Source organism: Hippoglossus stenolepis, chromosome 20 (assembly GCF_022539355.2).
Source record: "Hippoglossus stenolepis isolate QCI-W04-F060 chromosome 20, HSTE1.2, whole genome shotgun sequence".
Classification (NCBI taxonomy): domain Eukaryota; kingdom Metazoa; phylum Chordata; class Actinopteri; order Pleuronectiformes; family Pleuronectidae; genus Hippoglossus; species Hippoglossus stenolepis.
This window is the reverse complement of record NC_061502.1, coordinates 352,820-378,321: the sequence shown is the minus strand read 5'-3', so window position 1 is coordinate 378,321 and position 25,502 is coordinate 352,820. Positions and strand designations below refer to the sequence as shown.

The 25,502-nt window shown below is 40.4% G+C and overlaps 2 protein-coding genes across 5 annotated transcripts in view; one reads left to right on the top strand and one right to left on the bottom strand.

Annotated features, from left to right (window-relative positions):
• The first annotated feature begins 1,108 nt into the window (after positions 1 to 1,108).
• On the top strand, positions 1,109 to 18,490 carry rmdn3 (regulator of microtubule dynamics 3). Its single transcript, XM_035143816.2, has 12 exons — positions 1,109 to 1,713; positions 2,172 to 2,361; positions 3,524 to 3,667; positions 6,128 to 6,473; positions 9,075 to 9,177; positions 9,323 to 9,383; positions 9,490 to 9,565; positions 10,682 to 10,759; positions 10,888 to 10,986; positions 12,138 to 12,191; positions 15,074 to 15,154; positions 17,566 to 18,490. The coding sequence occupies exons 1-12, from the start codon at positions 1,515 to 1,517 to the stop codon at positions 17,623 to 17,625; spliced, it is 1,491 nt and encodes a 496-aa protein (XP_034999707.1). The 5' UTR covers positions 1,109 to 1,514; the 3' UTR covers positions 17,626 to 18,490.
• rad51b (RAD51 paralog B) overlaps positions 5,833 to 25,502 on the bottom strand; it is a 38,700-nt gene continuing 19,030 nt past the window's right edge. For 2 of the 4 annotated variants that reach the window (XM_035143818.2, XM_035143817.2), the window contains exons 8-11: positions 22,205 to 22,334; positions 19,933 to 20,054; positions 19,306 to 19,460; positions 5,833 to 6,452 (exon numbers count right to left, since the gene is read on the bottom strand). In XM_035143818.2, coding sequence (XP_034999709.1) covers positions 19,337 to 19,460; positions 19,933 to 20,054; positions 22,205 to 22,334 — 376 coding nt within the window. In that variant the 3' untranslated portion in view covers positions 5,833 to 6,452; positions 19,306 to 19,336. Of the gene's footprint in view, positions 6,453 to 19,305; positions 19,461 to 19,932; positions 20,055 to 22,204; positions 22,335 to 24,313; positions 24,824 to 25,502 lie in introns of those variants that run through there. The other 2 variants (XR_004694265.1, XM_035143819.1) reach the window with 2 other exon arrangements.

Sequence of the window (25,502 nt, the reverse complement as noted above, 5' to 3'; positions counted from 1 at the left end):
GTTCCCTCTTGGTACACTTTCATTTCACAAGTGGAGCAATATTATTGGAGACCAATGTTTTTTGGGAGACTAAGTTCTTCTCATCTAACCGTTCTTCTATTGCCTCTCTTACTATCAGTTTTATCATTAACAAGTTGATGCACTGCTGCTTTGACAATTATTTTAATCCTTCCTGTTTTTGACTTCCACCGCTGTTGCAAATCCCGCTATGAAGGTCACCATCCTCTTCTTCTCTGCTCACATCCTCCATAGCATCAAAGAGTTAGTCTCCTCATCCTCACACATTGAAAAAACGCCTCCATTTTAAGTTATCCTGCTTTGCTCAAAACACAAGACATTTTACATTTGTATTTATGTATGTATTTACCTAATTCCACATAACCTTTTTGCGTACACCCAAACAACAAACAATTATCTTTTTTTATTTACTCTTCTACTTCTAATCAATGTTGTAAATATTGTTATTTTGTAGATGTGTTTAGCTACATCCGGGTAGACATTCTGTCCATCCGGGGAGATGGATCCCTCACATGTGGCTCTCTCTGAGGTTTCAAATGTTTTTCCCCTCCTGTTAAAAGGTTTTTTTTGGTAGTTTTTCCATACTCTTATTGAGGTTATAAGGAAAGAGGATGTCACACCTTGATAAGCCCTATGAGACAAATTGCACTTTGTGAATATGGGCTATACAAATAAAATTGTATTGATTGATACTCTTCCAATGTAATTGTTCTTGTTTTTCCACTGAAAACAGATTACTTCCCATATCTTGGAGTTCATCTGAAGAGAAATTTAATTTTAGTAAATGTGAGGTTTCTCTATGGAACCTTTGCATCACATGGACCTGGACAACATGCAGCAGATTCTTCAAGGGATTTCTGTGCACAAACAGATCAAATATTAAATGATTATTTGGTTTGACTGTATCGGTCCAATTACTTGTTAAACACTAAATGTTGGAAGATGGTAGAGCTCTATATCCCCCCCATTATAAAAATGAAAGGTTGAATTTAATTTTACACACGGAAATGGGCTTCAGTTCGCATTTCAACAATGGATATATTATGATGTCAACGCGTTTTATTTTATAAGTTCAAACCGGAAGTTGCTGCCCTCATTGATGTTGGTGCTGCCGGGTGCGGATGTGAGGTAGCTAGGATGTTTGGATTCACAGCATCGTCGCACATTTTGATGTAAACAGATGTTTGTGAAAAGAAGTGTCGACATCTATAATTGTGGTGCCAGGAGAAACAATTGACATTTGCGTAATTCTTATTAAAAGTGGTTAGCGCTGCTAGCCAAACTGAAACCCGAGCAGAGGGACTGGCTAGTGACCAGCTGGTGACACTGGGCCAACTAGGTCCAATGCAGTGAGCGTTGCCGTTATCAGCCTTCTCTTCGGTCGCGGGCATGCTGGTTCCAGGCTGAGGCTCTGTAATGGTGGGAGACAGCGGCGTCTGTCAGTAACCGACATTAACGATATTTAATAACGACTAGTGTCTGCTCCGAGTAGCGACATGAACACACCTCTCGGCAGGAGTGGTTTGATCGGGCTTGCTGTTGGAGCTACTGCCAGTTTGGGTTTGATTGCCCTCATGATTTACAGAGAGGTCAGTAAGAGAAGATTCCAGAGACTGGTGCTGGAGGCCCGTCCATCCCGCCGACTGTTTGACGGGGCTGGAGCAGAGCTGCTGCAGGAGACACTGGAAGCTCAGGGTGGGTTACCTGGAACTGGCATGCACATAAGGCAGGCACATAACATGCCTTATGGTAATATTGTCAACATTTTTCTCCCACCAATCTAGTTTAAATACCCAATAATAACACAGCAAAAACAGAACTTGATAATTGTTGCAAAGTATGCAATTCTTTGACATACATATTCAGGCACTCAACTCAGTACATAGTTGAAGCACCTTTTGGCAGCAAAATTGCATAAAAATACGTGAAGAGGTCTGATTGAAGTGTTAGGTGAATGACGTCCATGATACCATTGTTAGTCTGCATCCCCAACAACCTGGACAAACAGGACAAAATAGAGTGATTTTCATGTTAAGAGGGTGGGAGAAAGGTTAGAGATTTTAGGTATAGAGGTGCCTGTTGAGACAGACAGGACTAAATGGCTAATAATACCAAACCCATATGATAAACTTGTTCTCTCTCCCTGTCTCCAGAGGAGAAGGCTCAGCAGCAGGCTCTGGCAGCGGTGGAGGCAGTGGTACAGGGTTTGTCCCCAGAGCAACAACTAGAGCTCAGGAACCAGCTGGACCAGGTGCTGAGCTGCGTGGATTCACTGCGCTCAGAGGTGGCTGAGCTGAGGGGCGGCCTGCAGGACATCGCCGTGCAAATCATCCAGGATGTCAAGTAAGTGACAGTGTCATGAGCTGTACTGAGTCTATGCTAGTGTGCCTCCCATGTTGTACCAAATAGTCATTTTAGCCAGAACATTAAAATGAAATAATATTGTGTAGTTAATACATGGTTCAAATCTACATATCCACAGTAGTTTCATTTAAAGCATTAGAGTACCTTCTATGATCGCCTTTGATAAAGGGTGTTGTTATTATTATTATTATTATTATTATTAATAATAAAAAAAACTTGTTAGTGTTTCGGAGTATTTTCTTATTTTTGTCATGTGTTTACATTGAAATAACAATCATGCGTTTACTTGTATGTTGATGATATACAGTATTCATTGAAAGGTTGCAACAACAGTCAGATTTATCCAGACAGTGAAGACGAAAAAGGATCGAAGAAAACGACCACAAAAAACACATCACCCATTGAAGTCTATGTATTATAATCATCATGTATGTTCAAATACAAATTGTGCTAATGTAGGTCGCATCAGTCATTTATATTCATTTATTCAAGGAATGGGCCTCATACTTGACTAAATAGATCTTCCCTCCCAACTCTAAGGTAGAACATGTGCTGTGGTATTCCTGGCCCAGTCATTCTTTTGTATTTGAGTCTTTTAGTAAGTACAGGTATGTTCTTTAATACTGGCAGATACATACAGTGTAAGTTGGTCAAACAATGTGGTTTCTTTTCTGTGGAAGCTTACTTTGTATGTAATTGAAAGGTGAAAGGAATATTGGGCCTCAGAGGGTTGTGTCGTGGAATGTATTCAAACTACTATTTTGTTGATTTCTCTTTATTCTTACACCATGCACCATGTCCCCAATAATACATAGCATAAGTGAACATATTCAGTGAAATAAAAACAACTGTGATGCAGGAAACCATCAGAGACACCAAACTTCTAATTGAAATGAAAGAAAGCACTCTATTCTGATGGTAAATTGAACTGAAGACAGAAAGTAATGGACCTACAGACCGGAGACGCTTGTTAAGAAAGGCTGTATGCATTTGCGTGTAAACTAGCTAATGCAGAATGAAATCATCGTACTGTATGAAGCATAAGAGTAATTCTTCTAAATGAGGTTGGGTCCCCACATGGAGGTTGTTGAAATTGTTTGACTGATGTGCATGGATTTTCCTTCTACTCTTTCACATTCAGAAAGGGAGTGGAGGACAGTCAGCGAGTACGTAGGCGCCGTCATGTTGTCCACAGAGACCGCAATGATTCCACCAGTTCCAGCTCCATCTATTTCACTGCCAGCCAGGGCATGGCCAGCGCATATGAAGAGACCAGCGAAGGAGGGTATGTCATGGGTGGTGCTTTTGTTTTGTCATATTCTTGATCTTGTGGATATTTTTAAAAGGCTTTTTAACTAGTTTAATCAGCTAATGCTTGTAAGACCATTGCTGACAGTTAGGCAGTGCCATGTGCTAAGAATAGATAAGTAAGTAGTAGTAATAGTTTCCTCGTACAATGCACCTGGGAGACCACAAGTGCCTATGAGCATTCAATAGAAATTGTTTTCAAGTTGTATTTGGTACATTTTTGTACTTCCTGGTGTGAGGGGCCGGCCAAATGAAAGTGAATGTGGGTTCTTAAAGGGATAGTTCACTGAAAAATGAAAATTCACTCATTATTCAGTAGATAATGAGTGAATTTTCATGTTTAGAATTTGGCGGTCAAAGGTCAAGGTCATTGTGACCTCACAATCACATATTTGCCTTGTGAATGCAAATCTCCGCCTTGAGGGAATCCTTTCACATTTGGCACAAACATTCACTTGGACTGGGATTTGAATTTGGTGGCCAAATGTCAAGGTCATAGTGGCCCCTCAAAGTATGTTGAATTTTTTAAATGGGATATCTTAAGATCAGCTTGAGGTAATGTCTTCAAATTTGGTAGATACTTGGACTCAAAGATGAATTGATTAGATTTTGGTGCCTGGAGGTCGAGGTCACAGTGACCTCTCGTTCCTGTGAATGTGATATGCACTATATGGACAAAGGTATTGGGACACCTACACATCACACCTACAGGAGCTTTTATGATGTACCATTCTAAATCCATAGGAATTAATATGGAGTTGGTACCCCTTTTGCAGCTGTAACAGCTTCCACTCTTCTGGTAAGGCTTTTTACAAGATTTTGGAGTGTGCTAATGTAAAGTTTTGCCACTTCATCCCGAGGAGCTTTTGTGAGGTCAGATACACGGGAAGGCCTGGCTCGTAATCTCCGTTCTAATTCATCCCAAAGTTGTTTGATGGGGTTGAGGTCAGGGCTCTGTGTGGGCCAGTCAAGTTCTTCCACACCAAACTCACCCAACCATACCTTTTGTGAACCTTGCTTTTTGCACTGGGGCAGAGTCATGCTGTAACAGAAAAGAGCCTTCCCCAAACTGTTCCCACAAAGTTGGAGGCATGTCTTGGTAAGTTGAAGCATTAAAGTGGAAATGAAACACTTAATGTATTTAACATAATTTAAAAGAGGATTTCCCGCTCTAAAAATCCTTACAGGTTTTGACACTGACAGTTAAGCTGAATTGAAAAAATCACCAATCTGAAATGCCTATTTCAAACAAGAATATCATCATATTCTGCTAGCACTGGATGTGACGTCGTGCTGTTGGTTGAAGTGCAAGTCCTGCATTAGCGAACTACTGGCAGCACTAATAATCGCAGAATAATTTAAAAACATGGAGCTCCAAACTCGTTGGTTACCGGCAATGAAACGGCAGAATCCTCCCGTTAGCCGTAATGCTAGGGTTTGTACTGAGCACTCAGTGTGTGTTGTAATGGATGAATGGCAACTTGTACTGTAAAGAATTTGAGTAGTCATCAAGACTAGAAAAACTCTATATAAATACAAACCATTTACCATTTAAATGTAATACCTCAGGAACACCTCAAGGGAATTCTTTCAAAGTTGGAACAAATATTCACTCAGTCTCATGGATTACTTGATCAGATTTTGGTGATCAAAGGTCACAGTGGCCTCACAAATCATTAGCAACAGTTGATGCACTGTGTGAATGGGTGAATGGCAAAACTGTAATGTAAAAGTGATTTCAGTGGTCATGAATACTAAAAAAAATCATGATTTAAATACAGACCATTTACCAATATTCATAAAAAATAATTAATAATAGTTGTCATCTGGATCCTGCAGCTCTGGAGTCCGATACCTGCAGAATATGACACAGAGAGAGAGAGAAACTATGGGAGGGAAAAAACACAAAGGGGACATGTAATAAAATAAATAAATGGGGGGAAGAGAGACCGAGAGGGAGAGTCAGTGCATGATGGGATTTCAGTGGTCAAAGGTCATTGTGACCTAATATGAATCTGGGGGAAAAAAATTATGTAGATTGAAACTGCACTGGTTGGCAGAGCTGTACAACCGCACTGCGGTAGTTAAGAGTATACATTGTTCACGTAAGTAATCTACAAAGAACATGCTTGATTTGCATTATGTTATAGATATATATTTTTTTATTTTAGACGTTCATAATATTGAGGTGGATGCAGAGATCTAGGAGACATTATCTATAAACCTGGACAAACAAAACAAATTACCATTTAGAACTTATTTTTTATTTTTTAGCAATTTGGGTGAATTAACATTTAAAACAGCAATATTATTCACAAATCAATACTCTGTTGTGTGAAATTGCAATTGCGGTTTCTTGAATATATTTACAACCTTTTCCCAGCTAAATAAATCCTACATAAATAACAGATGATCCTCAATATACTGTATGTCCCAGTTACTCCACAGCATATGCTGAGTCAGACTACACAGACCGGGACACAGACAGAGAGGAGCAGGAGCCTGAGAAGGAGCCTGAGCAGGAGTCTGAGGAGGATGAAGACGGGAGCTGTGCCACAGTCATCACGCTCCGCCAGGAAGACTCCCAGGAAGAGGAGGTGGATGAATGTAGAGAGTTGGAGGAGGAGGAGGAGGAGGAAGATGATCAGGGTAGGTCGCAGCTGGTGACTGAAGTTCCCAGTGGGGAGCTGGCTCTCCTTCTGGCACAGAGTGACATCCTCCACACAGGAGATGCCAGTTTAAAGGCAGAGGGCTTTCGACTCCTGCTGGACAACAGAGCAGAGGTCAGTAATAGGACACTGACTTACTGTTTACATGACGGTAAACTAGTGCTGAAACTAATAACAGAAAAAAGGTTATTTGTGTAGAAATTGTCAGGTTCAGTGACTATAAACTACTTAACAAATCACAACATACCATTATCTCAGGGCACTGTAAAGATTAAGGTTGAGATCTTACAATATTATTCAGAAACACAACAGTTCCCACAACGAGCAAACACTTTAGTGACAGTGGAGAGAAAAAACTCTTAAGTGGAAGAAACCTTGACCAGACTTGGGGTGAGTGGCCATCTGCCTCGTTTGGGATAAGAGGTAAGAAATTGATGGAGAGGCAAAAGAGAAAGGAGGGGTGCTGTTGTGTTTAAGCACTGTCAGACTGGTTGTTACATTGACAGTAATAGTTACAGATGTAACAACATTTCTGACAGAATTAATTCAATCTATGGTGGTAAAAGGGCTGCATTTTTATGTGCATGAAGGCAAATAGCTTCAAACATCAACTTTGAGATTTCTTGTATTATGAGAGGTAAAAAAAATTTGGTTCATCATAGCTTTTTTCAGAGATGTCATGCGAAGGAACTCCGGAGAATTGGGTCTGGACCTTCTCCGCAGTTTACCTTTCACACCTGCACAAAGTTTCTCGCACAGACACATTCACAACAACAACAAATCTTCTGCAGGATTCAGGTGAGGGGTGGTACAGCAGGCAGAGGCAGGATGTAATGTATTGATTCCAAAGTGGAGATCAAGTGTTTTTGTTAACAGCACATCGATACCAGCGTCATCTTTTATTACCACAAACTCTCTTGATGTCTTGTCTGTCCTCTACATGTATGGCAACACATTTCATCTGGAGGGATTTGTTTTTCGTTTTTTTCATTTTTGCGTCTGTGGCCTGTTAAGTGTCATCATCCCCCTGCTCACATCGACTCCTCCGGACATTTGGCGGACTTAATACAAAGGAGCCAGGGATCACACATTTGCTTTTACGCATGCACCTGCTCTGAAGAATCGTGATGATTTCCAGAGTTCAGTGCATGTCGGAAAGCAGCTTAAGAGTCAGATTACAATATAGTGGGCTGTAGGGCTGTGTAAGACCTAACTGTGTAAAACCCACTGTTATGGAAGTTTTCTGGAAGCTGGTGAAAGGAGAACTCAGGCAGCAGCTGATGTCTTATGCAGAAGATTTTAATGTAGACTTGATGCATCAAGGAGACCAGAAGGTGAAACAATATACAAACGCTAACACGGTAACATGAGCAATTGTCCCCCCCCCCAAGTCTGAAGATGTCCTCTACTTGCATCACCCATTCCAACAGCACATGCATGAATGGCTAGAATTGCTGTCACTCTCTATGTTACTTGTAGGTGTTTGCATCCTATTGGATAGTTAAGTCTAAAGCATGCATACCTTAATCACAGTTTGTCCTTATGTCTTGCCACTTATAAAATATGCAAAAGAGTTAAAGTTGGTGAGAGTTGAAGTTGGTGCCTCTGTCTGGAGCATCTGAGTTAGATATGAAAGTCCCTCAACGTAGACACAACAATGTACTGTTGGTTGGCCCTTTATCTATAACCTGACCTTTGGTACTGCTCAGAGAGAGAAGGGAGTATCTGTGGAATTAGACAGGAACTATTCTCCTGTACAGATATAATGTGTAATATACATAATATATAGTGGCATATACAGTAATGTGTGAGGATGGTCAAAAATTCCTCAACACCCGCAACAGATAATCTTTGTTCTGTTTTTCGTTTGAACTGGATTGAAGTGAACTATTGTATATTGGGCTTGTGGGGGAGAATGAAAGACTTAAACTAAATATACTAAATAGACGGATTGAACTCTGGACGTTGAGACTGTGGGAGACACACGCACACACACCCTTCTTGTTTACGTAATTTTAAGTCCAACATGTTCTTCAGTGTTCTTCTTCTTTTTACTGTTCCAAATATTGGTGTTTTAGAAATGTTCTCCCCGCTTTTTCTTACGCACCCAATACACCCCGCCCCCCAAACCTCAAAAACAGAGGTTTGAACTGAATTGTGGATTTGGAGAATCATTACAGACTTAGTGGGCTGCCACAGTCTAGACAATTAATGGGAGACACTGTAAAGATGTTAATAACGGCAGCAATGATGACAGCACTTGTTAATAAAAGAAGTGATTATGCTAATGATGATAATAACGATAAATCATGTCCAATTAGAAGAGTCTGCCACAGGTGGACTTCAATCAAGTTGCACAAACAGCTCAAAGATGAAAGAGAGACAGGAGGTACCTGACCTTTATGTCAAGTGCCATGGCCAAGTGTCTGAATACTATTACTATATATATATATATATATATCTATATATCATCTGTGTTATGGGGTATGGTGAGTTTACCTTGATAAGGATGAAATGATTCTAAACATTGTTAGAAACATAGGTTGTAACATAGCTAAATGTGAAAGTGAAGAAATTATTTAATGGACAATACATAACATAAACATAAAATTAAATAAATGTTATTTATCACCTTAGTGCCCTCTCAAAGTTTTTTGGGACCTTAATGAGTATGCCAGAAAGGTGTGTGATGGTTTTCTGATTTGGTGCTTGCAGTATGGAGACAACAGGGAGTTTCTATGGAGACTGGCTCGGGCATACATTGATGTGTATGAGTCCACTGAGGACAAACAAAAGAAGATGATATATGCACAACAAGGTAACTAATTAATACACACACACACATTAGGAAATGATCAACTGCTTGTGGATCCTGCTAGAACACAGTAAACTTACTTAAGAGAAAAGTTTAAAAGTTTGCATCTTCCAACAGATTTTGGAAATAAACTGAACTGGTGTTGCAGGTCGTATGGAGGCAGAGCTGGCCCTGAAGAAGAATGGCCTGAACGCTGAGTGTCACAAATGGTAAGATGATAATGAACTTTTCCCTAACATTCTGTTTAAATATTGCTCCCATGAATGACAACATGGTTATATTTTTGTGTCTGAGTTCTTCTGTTTCTGGCTCCAGGTTTGCTGTGCTGACAGGACTCTGCTCCCAGTATGAGGGCATGCATGGCAAGCTGAAGAGCAGCCTCTTACTGAAAGTAATGTCTCCTTGTGTTTCATTCATGAGTTCTTTCTGGGAGTGAGATCATGTTCATTGTATGCGTGCGTACGTGCGTGAGAGAGAGAGAGTGAGAATGGCAAAACATGTAGTGTAAAGAGCTTTTTGTGGTCAAGACTAAAAATTGCTTTATAAATTCAGACCATTTAATGTGCATGCATGTTTCCACACCACCAGTGTGTCTGAATTGAGTTTAACAGCTGTAGATGACGTTGAAGTGGGGATGTTGGTCAAACACGGCAGTATGTGTCCATACAGGAAAAACTAGGTTACACATACATGTTATTATCATAACACTTACATAAATTAACCAGAGGAATACGGTTTAATTGCATAAGGTAAATACTAAATAGTGTGTTAACAAAAATAACAGTATGAAATAACCTAAATGAGCTCTATGGGAATGGTAAGCTAACACAGTAGGATTCTACACAGGCAATGAACACAACAATAGGTAAATATGCACTTACTGTCTTTAATTCACGCAAATAATCATAGGAAGTTAACAAAAACAACATACTGGTAACCTGTCCTTCTGACTCTTGCTCTAGCATTGTTTCTTCACTTGCAAACTGCAGTTACTTAAGGATCCCTCCACCTTGAGACCAATGTGTATGTGCGCACATGCACACAGACGTTGACACGCGACTTGACCCCCGCTGGGATGCTCACACACTTAGTGTTTAGGAGACACTGTAATGACATAAACTAGTTTTTGTTCAGTAAAGATTAAGACTGATACATAACCTAATCAAATCACCTGTTCAACAAACGCGTAGAAATTCGGTAGTTTCATCTATTTGGTCTACAGGCGACATATGTTGTAAGGCTTTTTCATTTATCTAAATTGTTTGACCTTGAAGATGGCCTAGTAACATAACCTACGATTTTATTATTTTTTTGGGAGAATTAAAACTAATAAATAATGAAACTACACAGCAAACTGGAGTCCCTGCTGACAAGGATGGTGACAGCTGTCATCTGAAAATCGTATGATTGTATGACACATATTGTGCTAACCATTTTTATCCCAGTTCATGTTGAGCTTCTATCTTGGGAGTTTTTTTAGAGAACTTGATTTGTTTTTTACACCCAGGAGCATCTGGAACGTGCTATCTTCCTCAGAGATGATGACCCCATGTGTTTCTACCTGCTGGGTAGATGGAGCTATGAGGTGAGATAGAGGGATGTATTGTTGGTGTTATGTTTGACTATGGTCTTACCAAATGCATCTTCATCATCACACTTTCTTACGGTATAATACCTCTGATGTCAGTGTTTCAAATGTTTGTGTCTCTGCAGGTAGCCACCCTGGACTGGATTGAGAGGAAGGCGGCTGCTGCCCTCTACCACAGCCCCCCCAACTCCACACTGCATGACGCCCTTGAGAACTTCCTCAAGGTACAGGATCACAGACTGCTGCTGCTTTGGTCTAAGGGTGTTTTAACTTAGGTTTGGTTTGCTCTGGTCACATTCAGTGGATAAGTTGAGTTATTAACATTAACAAATTGTAATTTGTCTGAGTGTGACTTAAACCTGTTCTAGTCTCTGTAATGGAATCTTGTTATCTATGGTGTCATATGCAGCAGTAAGATCTAGCAGGACATGTATAGGGACAAGTTTATTGTCTGAGGCCATGAAAAGGTCATTGGTCATTGACAGTGCTGTTTATGTGCTGTGATGGATTCTAAATCCTGATTGAAAGCCTTCAAACAGACCATTCTATTGCAAATCATCACACAACTTGTCAGCAACAACATTTAAGGTTTTTAGAAATGAAGAGATGGTTTGATATGGGTCTATAATTAGCTAAAAAGAAAGAAGGCTGCTAGTGGTATAAAGCACACTGGATAAAGGAGGCTATTTAGCTAAAACTTAGAGTATGTATTTAAGTTATGTGTTCCCACTACAAATTAACCACTCCAGAATTGTGATCACTCATCCTAAACACTGCACTTTCTAGTGTCCCCAGATATACACCTGCCTTGTTAATGAATAGATAAATAAATCTACAACTTGATTCAACAAAGAATAAGACTATGAGACACAATCTGTTGTCTTTGAGCCGAGGAACGTATATTACAGACATCCCCCAGTTATGATCTTCTCCTATAAAGACATGTCTCCAGCTGGTAAAAACTAAACAATATTACAAAATTTATTTGAAAGAGACCAGAAATATATATGCAAGTAGAAGCAATGTAACATAGGGTATCGATTCAGGGAGTCACAATGCTTTTCTTGTGAGATAAAAGTAAATATATAAATATAAATATATAAATATAAATATATTTTTAAATATCATTTGTTGTATTTTTGCCTGTATTGATATTACAGTGTAGAGACATAGGACCTAATGTTCTGTGGCTGGCATTAACCCAGGGACATGGTTGTTTTTTACAACACTCAATCAACCACAATGCAAAGATGAACTTGACCTAGCGTTCAGTGGGTCTTAACGGTTCATCTGCTTTTCAGTGTGTAATGATATTTTATATAGTAAAGTGATTATTAAACAGAATCTTTGTCTTGTGTGTTATTTGAACACCCAGGCAGAGGAACTCAGTCCAGGTTTCTCCAAGGCCGTGAGACTTTACATTGCAAAGGTAAACAAGCTGCTCACTGACACTCTGTACTTATTCAATTCATGACACAGATTTAAAGGAACTGTGTGATTAATAAACTGTGTATATTATATATATATATATATAACCCTCTGTTATAAACCCTAACCCTCTGTTCTAAAATCTACCTGTTCAAATCTTTGTACTTCTGGGGACAGAAGATTGACCGGCCAGGGCAGATGTTGCTGTTTCGAACACAAGGACAAGTTATAACGAGATGAGGATTCTTAGGGTGGATGTAGATAGGAGAAGACAACAACAATCAGGGGGATGTGTATTCACATTAAAAATTCCATTTCACCCCTTCTCCATACCGCTACCCCTTGTTTTCGATGGTTATCTTACCCCTTGAAACAGAGTCACAAGGGGTAGTGGTTGAAATCTACCCCTACGAATTGGGACAGCACTTAAAGAAGCTGTTACATCAGTAGTTGTCTTGAAAACCAGGCACGTCATCAGTAGTCGTCGATGTAAACAGATGCAACAAAACTTTTTTCCAAAACATATACCATTTTTACATTTCTGGGAAATTCTCATAGCCCTCGGTTTGAAGTGTGTGTCTGAAAAATCTCAGTTTCCAGGGCTTTATGACCCTAACGCTTGGCCCGCCGTCCCAACAAGGATCAGGACAGCCTTCCCCTACATTGCGCAAAACAGAGGGGAAGGGCTACGGAGAAGGGGTGAAATGGGATTGGGCCTAAGTGTGGTAGTGGTGGTAGACATAAGCAACCTTGCACTGCTCAGGCAGTTCAGATAAGCAGGATCCAAGGCCAGGTCAAAAACCACAGTGCCACCGGGCACAATTTTGTGGAGGTGGCACCGGAAGAGTGGAAGGATGTGAACGACTCATAGGAGGACACACAGAAGCACCCCCAAGAGTCTTAAGTCAAAGTGCCAGAAGCCTGAAGAACAATGTGCGTTAGTGAAGGATCAAGTGGCCAAAGCTTGACCTGTTTGGAGAAGTTGCAGGTACAGTGAGGTGACCGGCAGGAAAGCAGCAGTGAGAACAAAGGGAAGGAGGGAAAAGGAGATTACCAATCTGGTTTTAAGCTGAAGGCAGTTCTGCAAGCACTGGAGGAAAGCAAATGCAGAAGAAAAAGAGGACCTTAAAACTCTTTGGGACAACATCAGAAGGAGGTTGGCCAACCTCAGAAGGGCAGTGCGCATCAGACGGCGAAGGAAGAGAAAGGAGAATGAGGGCAAACTTTTTCTAGAATCCCTTTCGCTTTGCACAAGGACTTCTTAAAGAGAAGACCAGTGGGATGCTGGAGAGCTGGAGGAACACATCCATGTTCACTACAGTGACCCCACAATGAATGAGCCTCTGTGTCCACCTGGCTTCGTGCCTAAGCCGGGAGAAACATCTGTACTGTTTTACAGATTGACACCCAACATCGACTCAAGCCAGCTACCTGAGAAGTAAAAGGTGTGGTGCTTAAGCATTATCTTGTAGGCTAGGACTTCCAAATTGCCACTCAACAGCAAGCCTGTACGGGTGGAACACACTGCAGCTACCCCTACAATCAATGACTCTTGGAGAGAGGCAAGAGAGGCAAGGCTGGTGCTGGAGCTCAGGGATTCTCCTGGGAGGGACAGGCATATCTGTGTGGTGACAGGGAGGAAATGGAGGACAGAGGTGGAAGTTCAGAAAGCAGTGAGCAGGTGGCAGCACATGAGATAGTGGTAACAGGTCGGGCAGGGCTTGGATGGAGCGACCCACCAATCGTGTGATCCAGAGTCAGCTAGCTATTTCTGAGGACACACGGATGGCACAAGCCACTTGTGCAACACCCTGCCCTCCTACGAGGGCAGGGTGTTGCACAAGTGGCTGGGGACAGTGCAAGCCTGTAATCTCTGTGCAACCACCAACGCCTACCTCCAACACACTCTTGCAAGTTTCAGGACTGCTCTCCCACAGGGCTGCTTCAGGTGGAGACACGACCAGGTGCTCAGGAAGCTGGCGGAGGTGGTGGAGAGAAAGGGCCATATGAAGATCCATCAGTGGATCCAGTTCCAAAGACAAGGGGGAGTCCACAGATACCACCAGCAAAAGATCAGCACCCTTGCTCCTTTTGTCTGGGACTGTGGGGGTTGGAGGTTGACCTTGGCAGGCAGCTCTATTTCAGATCTGCAGCACCACAATGCGATCTGAAATGGTACTCTGGTCAGCTAAAATAGCTGCTGGTGGAGCTGACTCTGCCATTGGAGGAGGGGTTGGAGGCAGCCCATGAAAGGATGAGGGCAAAATATGCAGACCTGGTTGCAGAGAGCAGGGATAGCGGACGGAATACAAAACTCAGTCCGGTGGAGATTTGTTAAATGCGCTTTGTTGGGAGCTCAACATTACACCTGCTCCGAGATCTAGGGCTACCGGGTAAGGCCACTTGAGAGCGCAGAGAAGGCCAGCTTCTGGTTATGGTTAAGAAGGTGGGACAAGAATTGGGGAGCCAGGGGCTCCTGAGAAAGCTTAGCTGCGGGTAGTATCAAGGAGATATCCCTGTTCAATGCCCTGCCACGAGGAGATGTACCGGGATAAGGGGCAGTGAATCGATGAATGGTGGTCCCTGGCTTATGACTGTTGGTGGTGCGGCAGGCCCAGAGCCGAGCAGGTTCCAAAACATACCTCTTCAAATCAACTCGTATACAAAAAACCTGTTGGACATTCAGGCAAAATACTAAAATAATTTCAACTTGGATTATAGTGAAATTCCAGCAAAAACCAGAGCCGATTTTCAAAGGCTTAAAGCAAAGCTATAGGCCAAAATATCAGGGTGTATTTTCTTGCCTGTCCTTCACTGCCACATCATCAGTGTGTTACTGTTGTGAAGTCTATGAAACTAATCATCGTATTTTTATGCTCATAGTGTCACAAGGAACTGGGAAACATATCGGAGGCCACAAACTGGACTCAGCTTGCTCTGAACATGACCACGAACAGTGACAATGTGAGATCACACCTCACCCTCCCAACATCAACCAATCAATCAATAACTCAAATTTTATTTGTATAGGCCATATTCACAAATCACTATTTGTCTCATTGGGCTTATTAACAGTATTTAAAACATTGATTAGAAGAAACAGTTTGTGACATAATGGAAAAGTGTGTAGAATGTTAAAGTATGTGAAATCTGCATGTTCGAGATTGTACTGCATGTACACAGATTCGAGATATTCATCAAAACAGTTCGGTTTCTACAGTAGCATTGAATATTGAAAGAATAACATTGAAAGTAAATAATGAATCTGTCAGATGTGGAGCTAAGCAAGAATATTCAGACTTGTTTGAAGTAAAAACTTTTATTTTTTAAGACTACTACTTCATCAGACTACAAAGGACTAATTGCACCCAACAATTAATTAGGGCCCAAGGACTTACAGTGCGAGGACCCTATTGTATTTACTACTTTTTATTCTAGCATTGAATCGCACATTTGGTGGCCTAAACATGTGAAACTTTGCCCAAAATTCAGATGTGAGAAATTTATTTGGTTTTCCTGCGTACCCAATTGACTCGAGCGCCCCCTAAAGTGCAACCCCAGCAGCACGTTTTACCAAAATGAAAATTATAAGCCATATGTATCATTCCCAGATGTACCAAAAAGTTGCGTGGACCTATATTCCAAACCCAACAAGAAGTCAGTCATTTTTGGCGATTCACACAACTCCTCCTCGAGTATTAATAATATCAACTTCAAATTTGGTCAGTGCAATCTTAACACCTTGATGATGAAAAGTTTTTCTCAGCGGGCGTGTGCATGGCGTGGCGTAGAATTTAAATGTTTCACCGTGAAACAGGAAGTTGTTGTAACTATGTGCGTATCAAACATGTGAAGTTGGATAATGCACAACAATACAACAACTTCCTGTTTCGCGGTGAAATATTTAAATTCTACGCCACGCACACGCCCGCTGAGAAAAACTTTTCATCATCTACATACCAATATTCAGTCATAGCACACCCTACAGTCAAATATAATTTACATCTTTTATACTGTGATGTACTCCTCCCAGCAGGTTGACCACACCTAGCAAAAATTAGGTTGGAAGATCCTTTTGAAGGAGGATTAATCAGATCAGCTTCATATTGAGTCAGTGTAATCTAAACACCTTCAAGATGAAAAGTTGTACTCTGAGTTTGATGTTTTGCCTTGAAACAGACAGTTCTTCTAACTTGACTATACATTGTCCAATCTTTATCAAACTTTACAGGACCAGATCCAGCTGAAATATGGTCCAAATACCCATAAGAGATGAAAACATCTTGTGAATGTTGTGCGGCAAATGTTGATGAACTCATGAAACAACAAACATTTACTCCCAATATGGGTTTTGCAAAATGGTTGTAGCAAAATGGCTCGATAGTGGCCCCTGGAAAATTTCAATGAAGCAGCCCTTGCATGCCGTTTCACCGACATGTATAAAAATCAGTATGTAAACACCACTATAATCAAACTCCTGGAATAAAATTGACAGTATGAAGCCTTGCATTGTCCGCTCCTGCAAATATTTCACGATAAAAAAACCTTTTTTAAACAAAAGAATGGATTCGGTCAACAGAAATGCTGGAGTGCTTTTATTTTGAAACGCATACAGAAAGTGTTGCAACCATTTATACTTTTCATTTGTGCTTCATAATCTGACAACCCTTTGGTCCCTAGGCAAACAACTACACTCTTACACAGTTCTTTCCTTATCATTCTTCCTGTCCGCTGTTGTAACAAGTGATTTTCCACAGTGAAATCGATGAAGTCAGTCCTAATTTGATTACAACAATTAAACCATTTACCTTATTTTCACGATCATGCATCGCTAACAACAAATACAACACTGATGCATATGTAAAACATATGTATGTTTGAAATATTTCATGGTCTGGTCTTCACTTTATATGCAGAAACGTAACACAGCCGCAGCACACCTTTACGCATTTTAATACACAATTTCTGCTCAATTTCAAGATCTTGTACTATAAACAACCCCTTTTACAAAATTAATTACATCAACTATAATGAAAAGTTGTGCTAATCATAAGTCTTCCTTTAACAGCATGACTATGGCCATATAGCCATGAAACAGGAAGTTCCACTAATTTGACAATACATTGTCCAATCTGACAACATGTTTGATGACCTGGCGTGACCACATTTACATGCCAAAATTCGAAAGTCATAGCACCACCTACTGGCAACAGGATGCACACCTCAACAGGATGTGACCTTTAACTCCATCATGCACTGTGCAGATGCATTACATAATACCAGGCCATGTCAACCAACAACCAGTAACTACACGCAGAAAGTGAAAGATTGCAGCTTTCATTTCTATTTATTGTTGACTTTTCTTTGTTTCCTAGGATGAAGAAACATCCAAACTGGAAGCTCAACTTGTGGTCTTAACTGACAGAGCAACTTGAACAATTAATTTAGACTGAGGTCTACCAGATGGAGCCTGGCTAGTCAGGCCACCCATCTGTGATCAATCAGTCCGGTGGGCTTTACAAAAGGCACATTCTTTTTCTTTCCCTTCATTGGTGGATATCTTTGTTATGCTGTCACTGTGAACTTATAAAGTTTTTTGATGTTGATTTATTTCCTGCTGACTTTATTATGCTTCATTAAGTCAGTATTAGTAATTAATATTGATTTTTGTGTACATATGGTACCTATTCTGATAAGTATGTCTTTATACCTAAAGGTCATTGAGGGTCGTTTTATTTTTCAGCACCAAAATGTGAATGCAACAGAATTTGTTCACCCAGATAAACAAAAAGACCAAGCTTATATTTAAACTTAGTGATTCATAGCCATGCAGATATCTCAAGGACCAGACAAATTAACCCATTTGCACAGCTAGATACCAGAGGTAAGGTCATTTTATTATTATTGTTCTTTAGTTACATTCAATTCAGTGTCATAATGCCACAGTGGAAGAAGATTCCCACTAGTCAAACACTACAGTTTTCCACTACAGACACAGAATATTTAGTAATATGCGATGGTAAAATTAATTGGAGGTAGGAGTTGTCTGGTTGTATCCTAATATTTTTTTTACATGATTTCCTGAAGTGAAAGTACAGGTGCAGTATTTAATTAGGTCATCATCTAACATCACTTTAATAGTACTGTGTTTTCTATTCCCTGGAATTTACTTTTTTGAAAATACATGTGCTGTGAGTTAACAGGGGATATCAGAAGTGATCCTTTTCACAGTTAATGAATGAAAAATGTTGCATGCAATTCAGTGACACAGTGATTACATTTAATAAACTTCTGTTTTCACATTTTTGTCTTTATTAAGTTGTAGTTGTGTGTATTGAACCACCGTGACACCACTCTACCTCAGGTATGTTAAGGATGTGTGTAACCAACAACAACATGGGGATAGCTCAGACAGTAAAAAATTCCTCCTGCGATGATGCAACAGGTTTAATTTATTGGTAAAAGGAATTTAATTCTCTTTCTGGTAAATAAACAGAGAAGGGACTGAACAGAAGTGGTTTAGTGTGTTCATTGTAAAATAATGTTTCATCTGCCTTCTGAAAAAAAAGCTTCACCATCAGACCCACCAAAGAAAGCACGACTCAACAAAAACGTCATCAAATTAACAGAAAAATAAATGTCACAAGCTATAGCAAATAATTTTACCACACTTTCTTTTTTAAAAGAAACTGCAGCACATTTAACAACGAAAAAACAACTTTTTCTGTCATTACAACTTAGTGACTCGTAATTATGAGTTGTGACACATTACAGGTAGGGTAAGGGTTAGAACTAAAGAACTTCTTGCGAGAATATAAATCTCACGATTTTTTGTAATTATGGAGATATAACCTCACAATTATGAGGTGGTATACCATAACTATGAGATTCTATGTCGTAACTGTAGGAAACAGTTTTTTTTCCTTTGTTGAATCCACAAAACAAATATTTTAATGTCACAGCGTTCTCAGTGAGCATGCAATGCATATAGGCAGGACCGTCTTTTCGGTTCTGCCTCAGGGAAGCCAACTCAAAATCCAATGAGCCCATCTGTGGCTTTGTGTTAAGGTCATCGTCATTCAACACAGTTGACCAAGAAACAAGTGAGCATTTACCAGCAGCTTGTAGCTTCCTCTCTCTGCCCACTTAGTCCTTGACATCGCCCACTCCGTCAGCATTGATAGCAAACATGGCTTCAGCCTCTGGCAGGCAGGGCGAGTCGTAGATTTTACAGATCCTCGTCTCTCCTCGACCTTTCCTAAGGTACAGACTGCAAGAAAATTGTGTGATGTTAGATTGATGTAACCGAGGTTTTATCAATCTGCAGCAGTCAAAGCCTTCCAGCTGCTGTGATGTGTGGTAACTATCTGCTCCTGTGGTGTCATCCAAGTGTCTCTAAACCCCGACATTTTTTTGTGGACTCAAACACTCACCCACCCCTCCATCGTCAGAGTGGTGAGTAGATGAGTGAATTTCCATTTTTTGGGTGAACTATCCCTTTCAGCGAACAGGAGCTGTTCTCAACTCAGAACCTTTCACCATTCAGCAACAGAAAGGGTGAGGACATGAAAGCATTCACTTGTTATCACAGAATTATTTTAAACATTCAGTTCATGGAGGGAAATATAACTATGACACCAAATTATCTGCTCTTTCATGTTTTGTGGTGCAGAGGGATGAGGCATCTCCTGATGGTCTTGGAGGTGGAGAATAATGTAAGGATGACACACTGCATCACTCACCGTGTGGTGGAGGCATGAGCCAGAATGTTGCCACCGATTGGTTTCTTGGGATCTGCAGAGAACATGGCTGCCCCATCTACCTGTGCTACCACCTGGTTTGATATCACCACGGCAACGCCAAACTATTGTGAAATAGATCAGACAGAAATAGTTGTTAGACAACTCACTGCAAAATTCCTTGGTTAGTCTGACAGTGCTTCACAGAGGTGGGACCAAGTCATTGTTTGTCAAGTAAGTCTCATGTCAAGTACCAAGTCAAGACAGAGCTATCCAAAGTAAGTCCCAAGTCAAGGATTGCCAAGTCAAGTCCAAGTGCCTAAACTTATTTTTCAAGACATAAATAAGTCAATGTGCCCTGTTTGACAAATGAATTGCCTTTGCATTCTAGCCTACAGAGTAACACTAAGTGTACTAAATTAACACAAATAGTGAATTACTTTAAAAATGTCTATCATTTTCAAAAAAACGTAAGACAAATGAGCAAATACTGAATACTGCTTCTGAACACTACTAAATACTTACTTTGGTACTGTATCCAAACAGTCATGCTTCTAAGTGTGGGTAGGGGTGAATGAGGGAATGAGTGAGGTTTGTGTGCGGGGGAGTGTGAGTGAGTTGCTTTTACAGTATGTAATATTGTTCTCATTCATCAAAGTGAGACTTAATATTTCAATAAATCAAATAAATGTTTAGCATGTGTTATGAATTTGGAAAACTCCCCACTGTTTTACAGGGAGGCTGGTAAGGGATTGAAATGCATAGCAAAGGAGAAAACACTGCACACAGCAGAAATGACTAGAAATCTTGGTCTTTAGTTATTCCTAATATATAAAACAAGAGATCTGTCATTTTAAACAGCCCACCATAGAGAAAAAAGTGGAGGGATATTTTTTCCTTTCTTGTCTTAACTTTGGGGCTTGGAATCTCTAGGCACCTCACGATTCAATTAGATTCCGAGGGCTATGATTCGATTCTAAAACGGGTCTATTCATGTTGAAAATCTTTACTGATTGCGTAACTCATTGAGAACAAAATAACGTAGGAAGCGCCAAAGGAAACCAAAATCATTAACCCCTTGAGGGCTGGATTTAAAATCACAGCGAAATCAAATTTGTAATCACAGGCCGATCCAACTTGTGTGGATTTTAATTCCAACAATTCGTAAGGTGGTTCTGTAGTATGTATGGCCACCATGTGCCTGTATGCACTTCCAACATTGTCTGGGTATGTTCCTCCCAGACCTGGATCGGGGCATCAGTGAGCTCTTGGACACTGGACTGTCGCCGGCGAAAGACACACCGATACATAATGTCCCAGACGTTCTCAATCGGATTCAGGCCTGGGGAACATGAGGGTCAGTCAATACCTTCGTCATCCAGGAACTGCCTACACACTCGGCCCACATACGGCCGGGCATTGTCCTGCACCAGGAAGAACCCAGGGCCCACTGCACCAGCGTAAAGTTTGACAATCGCTCTGAGGATTTCATCCTGGTACCTAACAGCAGTCAGGGCACCGTTATGAAATGGAGGTCTGTGCGACCCTCCAAGGATATGCCTTCTCAGACCATCACCGACCGACCGCTTAACCGATGATGTTGCATACAGACACCCTTGTTGTTAAAGTCCAAGTCTAGTAAGAAGTCATTTTTGATTTGTCGAGTCAAGTCTGAAGACATCAAAATTGTGACTTGAATCTGACTTGAGTCCAAGTCATGTGACTCGAGTCCACACCTCTGGTGCTTCAATACGACAGTTACACAACCTTACTATATAAAGTGCCTCGAGAATATATGTATGTTGTGATTTGGGGCGATACATATAAAGTTTAAGTTAATTAACTTGCATCACTGTGTGGACTGTGTAGATTGAGAGTACATTTCCAGAGTTGTATTCGACAGTGAATGTGACTAAAAAAAGAATAAAAAGTGTGAATTGGTCTTTATGGTGTCCTGACTTCTGTCCTATACAGCAGCACATGAGCCCATTACCAGACAACTAGGACATCTTAGGTCCTTTTCAGACCTGGTAAAAACATGTCTCCAGTGATCTAATCACAGTTGGAGTGCTCCTGACATTAGAATGTGTCTTCACGTGTCTCTTAGATCAAATTTTCCTGCTCTATATGAAAATAAACATACACAGAAACATTCTATTTTCACCCACTGGGACTCTATAGATGTGTGTATATGTGTGTGTGTGTGATGGAGAGAAAGAGAGAGCAGAGTAGCTGAGCAATTAAATGCACTTCTGAAAAAAATAGGGGGCCTTACCTCGTCTGCCAGCCTGAGCAGCATTCGGAGGAAACGTCCCAGGTGTCCCTGTCTGGCCGACAGCTCTCCTCTACCCGAGTAGTCTGTTCTGTACAGAGCAGTGGCACTGTCCACTATCAGTAGGGCATACCTGACACAAAGAGAGAGTGAGTTACACACCAGGGGCCTCATTTATAACCGTTGTGTACGCACAAAACGGGGCCTGAAACGTGCGTACGCCACTTCTCACGCAAACGTTTGGATTAATAAAAACAAACTTGACAGGAAAATTTGCGCATTTCCACGCAAACTGTGACCCATGCGTATGAACATTTTGGAGACGTGAAAGTGGCGATGCTGACATGAGGAGGTGAACTTAGGCAGACTATTGATCCACTTCATCATTAACAATAAAACCAACAGTTATTTGTGCTCGCGCGACATAACTGTTCCATACGAACCTTCAATTGAAAAAGACCTACAACAACTTACAGCAAATTACAATACAATTAAACAGCAGAGTTAGAGAGTCAATAATAGTTTTTAATAATGATGAAATTATAATATAATTGTGCTGAAGTGAGTCCAGTATTAGACCGACCCGACGGAACCGATCCATCCCAGTACAAACAAGCATATAAATATAATTCTGTTAAATTTGATAGATTAGGGACATCACAGCTGTCTCTGATTTTAATAATCCTGCAGTTTTGGATGATTCAATTTACGAACAGGCGATACAAGATCCCTCACATTCTGACAGTGGGAAGACATAATTTTTTTGCCTCCACCTTTGAATTAGATTTGTTTTTATTTCAGGCTCTGTTCTTTTTATCGTCCTCACTCTCCCTCACTCATTATCAGCAGCAGTGTATCAGTGTATTTTCTTCATTAATGACATCACTGCTGTCCCATAAAATTGCTCTTCACCTCCACCTCAGTAAAAAAAACACATCGATGTCAGTGTCAGAGAGTTTCGCTTCCTCCTCTCAATTGCTTGATGCCGTGACTCACCGTGGTAATTTAATATTCATGAGGTGCTTTGCATTGACCATTTATGGTTTTCACAACAATATTAGTACTGTCTAGGGCTGTTGGAATGAATTTTGGGAGTCGAACATAAAAATTACAAAAGAAAATACTATTAGAATGCTGTTATCATAATTAAAATGTATATTTTTTTGTGTTGCTCGGTGTGCGTTGCTGATCTGTTTCAGCAGCTCGGGCGTGTGTTGACCTCACAAGGGCAGTGGCTGCAGCCACCCTACATTTAACAACATGGTTTTGTTTACCCTTATTCTGACAGTGACAGAGCGGAAGCAAGAACAAGCACCAGACAAAACTGCCCTTCAACAGATGTTTTCATTAAAGGAACCGCCCTAACCTTATTTGAACTCTATTTATCTGATAAATTCCAATTTGTGCAAATGAATGATGAGTCATCTGTGCGCACCAAAGTTAATCACAGTGTTCCTCAGGGTTCTGTGCTCGGCCCAATTTTATATGCTTCCACTAGGAAACATTATAAGTGTTTACATTTACACAAATATAAATGTCTGTGTTGCTTCCCGATCAAAATGGCTATTTTCCAATATCTTTATTTTTTAACATCAGTTTGTAAGAACAATAAAGTGCCAAACACTTCAAGATGTATGACTGACCACCCAGGCCTAGAACCCAACTGTTGCAATGGATACACACTTAAAAATATCAACAATATATACCAAACAGATTTTGGACTAGTACGTTTTTCCTCATGGGTTCCCATGTTTCTTTAAAATTTTAAGGACTTTTCAGGGCCCAATTCTCTCACATTAAAGGACCCAAAATGGCACAATTTGAGACACGCTTTACAGATGCTTACAGAAAGCTATTAGTCTTGCACTTGTCAATTCTGCTGTATTACAGGAGTGACAGACAATGTGGTATTTGATGTTCTATAAAATAGCACAGAAAAAATGTATTGAGACAACTTAAATTTTATATTCCTTCAAAATATACAATTAGCATTAAAAATAATTAGAATGTGTCTATATTCAATCAGAATTGGTCACTGATTACTTGAGTACTTGAGTAGTTTTACCCCTCAGTTTACCAGCATATCTGCCAATTTGAAAACAATAACTCAACTGAGAAAAAGTCATTTATTTAAGAAATTAAAGTGCAGACAGTATTCATTAAATGAACAAGATCAACAAAAAACAAATGTTGATAGCATCATTTTTTTGAAAAGCACAAGACTATGTACAGAGAAACATTACTACCAGCATTTATAATGTCATCCACCAGATTCACTGCAGCTGACAAGCCAAGTCAATCTTTGAAATGATAGTGTCTTCCCTCTCTTCCATCTGTTACAAATATTTTGCATACAGCAGTTTTTTTAGCTGGTGTTGGGGATACCTTGGAGGTCATGTCCGGGTCGTCATCTTGTCTGTTGCTCGCCAAATACGCCAGGAGTTTCTAGATCCTGCTGGGAACTATGTTGGGTTCCAACCTCCCCTTGACTGAATCTTGATGTTGGCCTGGCGATGACCTCCTCCTTTGAGGATCTCTCATGACCTCCTCCTTTGAGGATCTCTCATGACCTCCTCCTTTGAGGATCTCTCAATCTGTGCAGACAGGTCCTCTTTGACAAACCTAGTTTTGGAACATAAAATTAAAGATGCACGATTACGGATATTTTAGTTAGTCTTGTGTGGAAATAAAACTGATGATACTTCTAAACATGAACATTTTTAAAAAAAAAGATAAAACATATCTTCAAGTCAAAAGGCAGTGACACACACAGAAGGCACAGACGATGATGTCTAGAGAGGTTGTGCTGATAAGAGCCAACACTGTCTGTGTGTTGTCAAGAAAATAAGGGGATCTCTGCAGCGGAATTACTATGTTACGTCCTACCCCTGCCTGCTGCACCACCCCTCACCTGAATAATGTTTGAGGAGTTGTTGCTGTTGGGAACGCATCTGTGCAGAAAACCTCTCTCTGTGTTGTGCATGAAAGGTCTTAAAACAGCTTAGATTTGTTCAGCTGTTTTTCCAGGCTACTATGTTTTTAAATATTAAATTTATGAACTTATTATGTATTTTCCAGCAGTAAATAACACCCATTTAGTGACCATATGGCATACACATCTTTACTTCTCACATGTGCTTTCAGTGTTCCGTGCAACAACTGTGTCCCAACAGATTTGGTGGATGTTAAAAAGAACATCTTTGTTTGTGAAAATATGTACCATGTGTGCCTACATGTATCATCTGGCATCCTGTGTCTCAGTATTGTCTTTTATGGGTCTGTTGTGATGTGCTCTATTTGG

Bases quoted from the DNA above. Each gene is read 5' to 3' on its own strand.
- rmdn3 (XM_035143816.2), top strand. From the start codon at position 1,515: ATGAACACACCTCTCGGCAGGAGTGGTTTGATCGGGCTTGCTGTTGGA. The intron at 9,384-9,489 runs GTAAGATGATAA...TTCTGGCTCCAG, and splicing joins AACGCTGAGTGTCACAAATG to GTTTGCTGTGCTGACAGGAC. The intron at 10,987-12,137 runs GTACAGGATCAC...TTGAACACCCAG, and splicing joins CCCTTGAGAACTTCCTCAAG to GCAGAGGAACTCAGTCCAGG.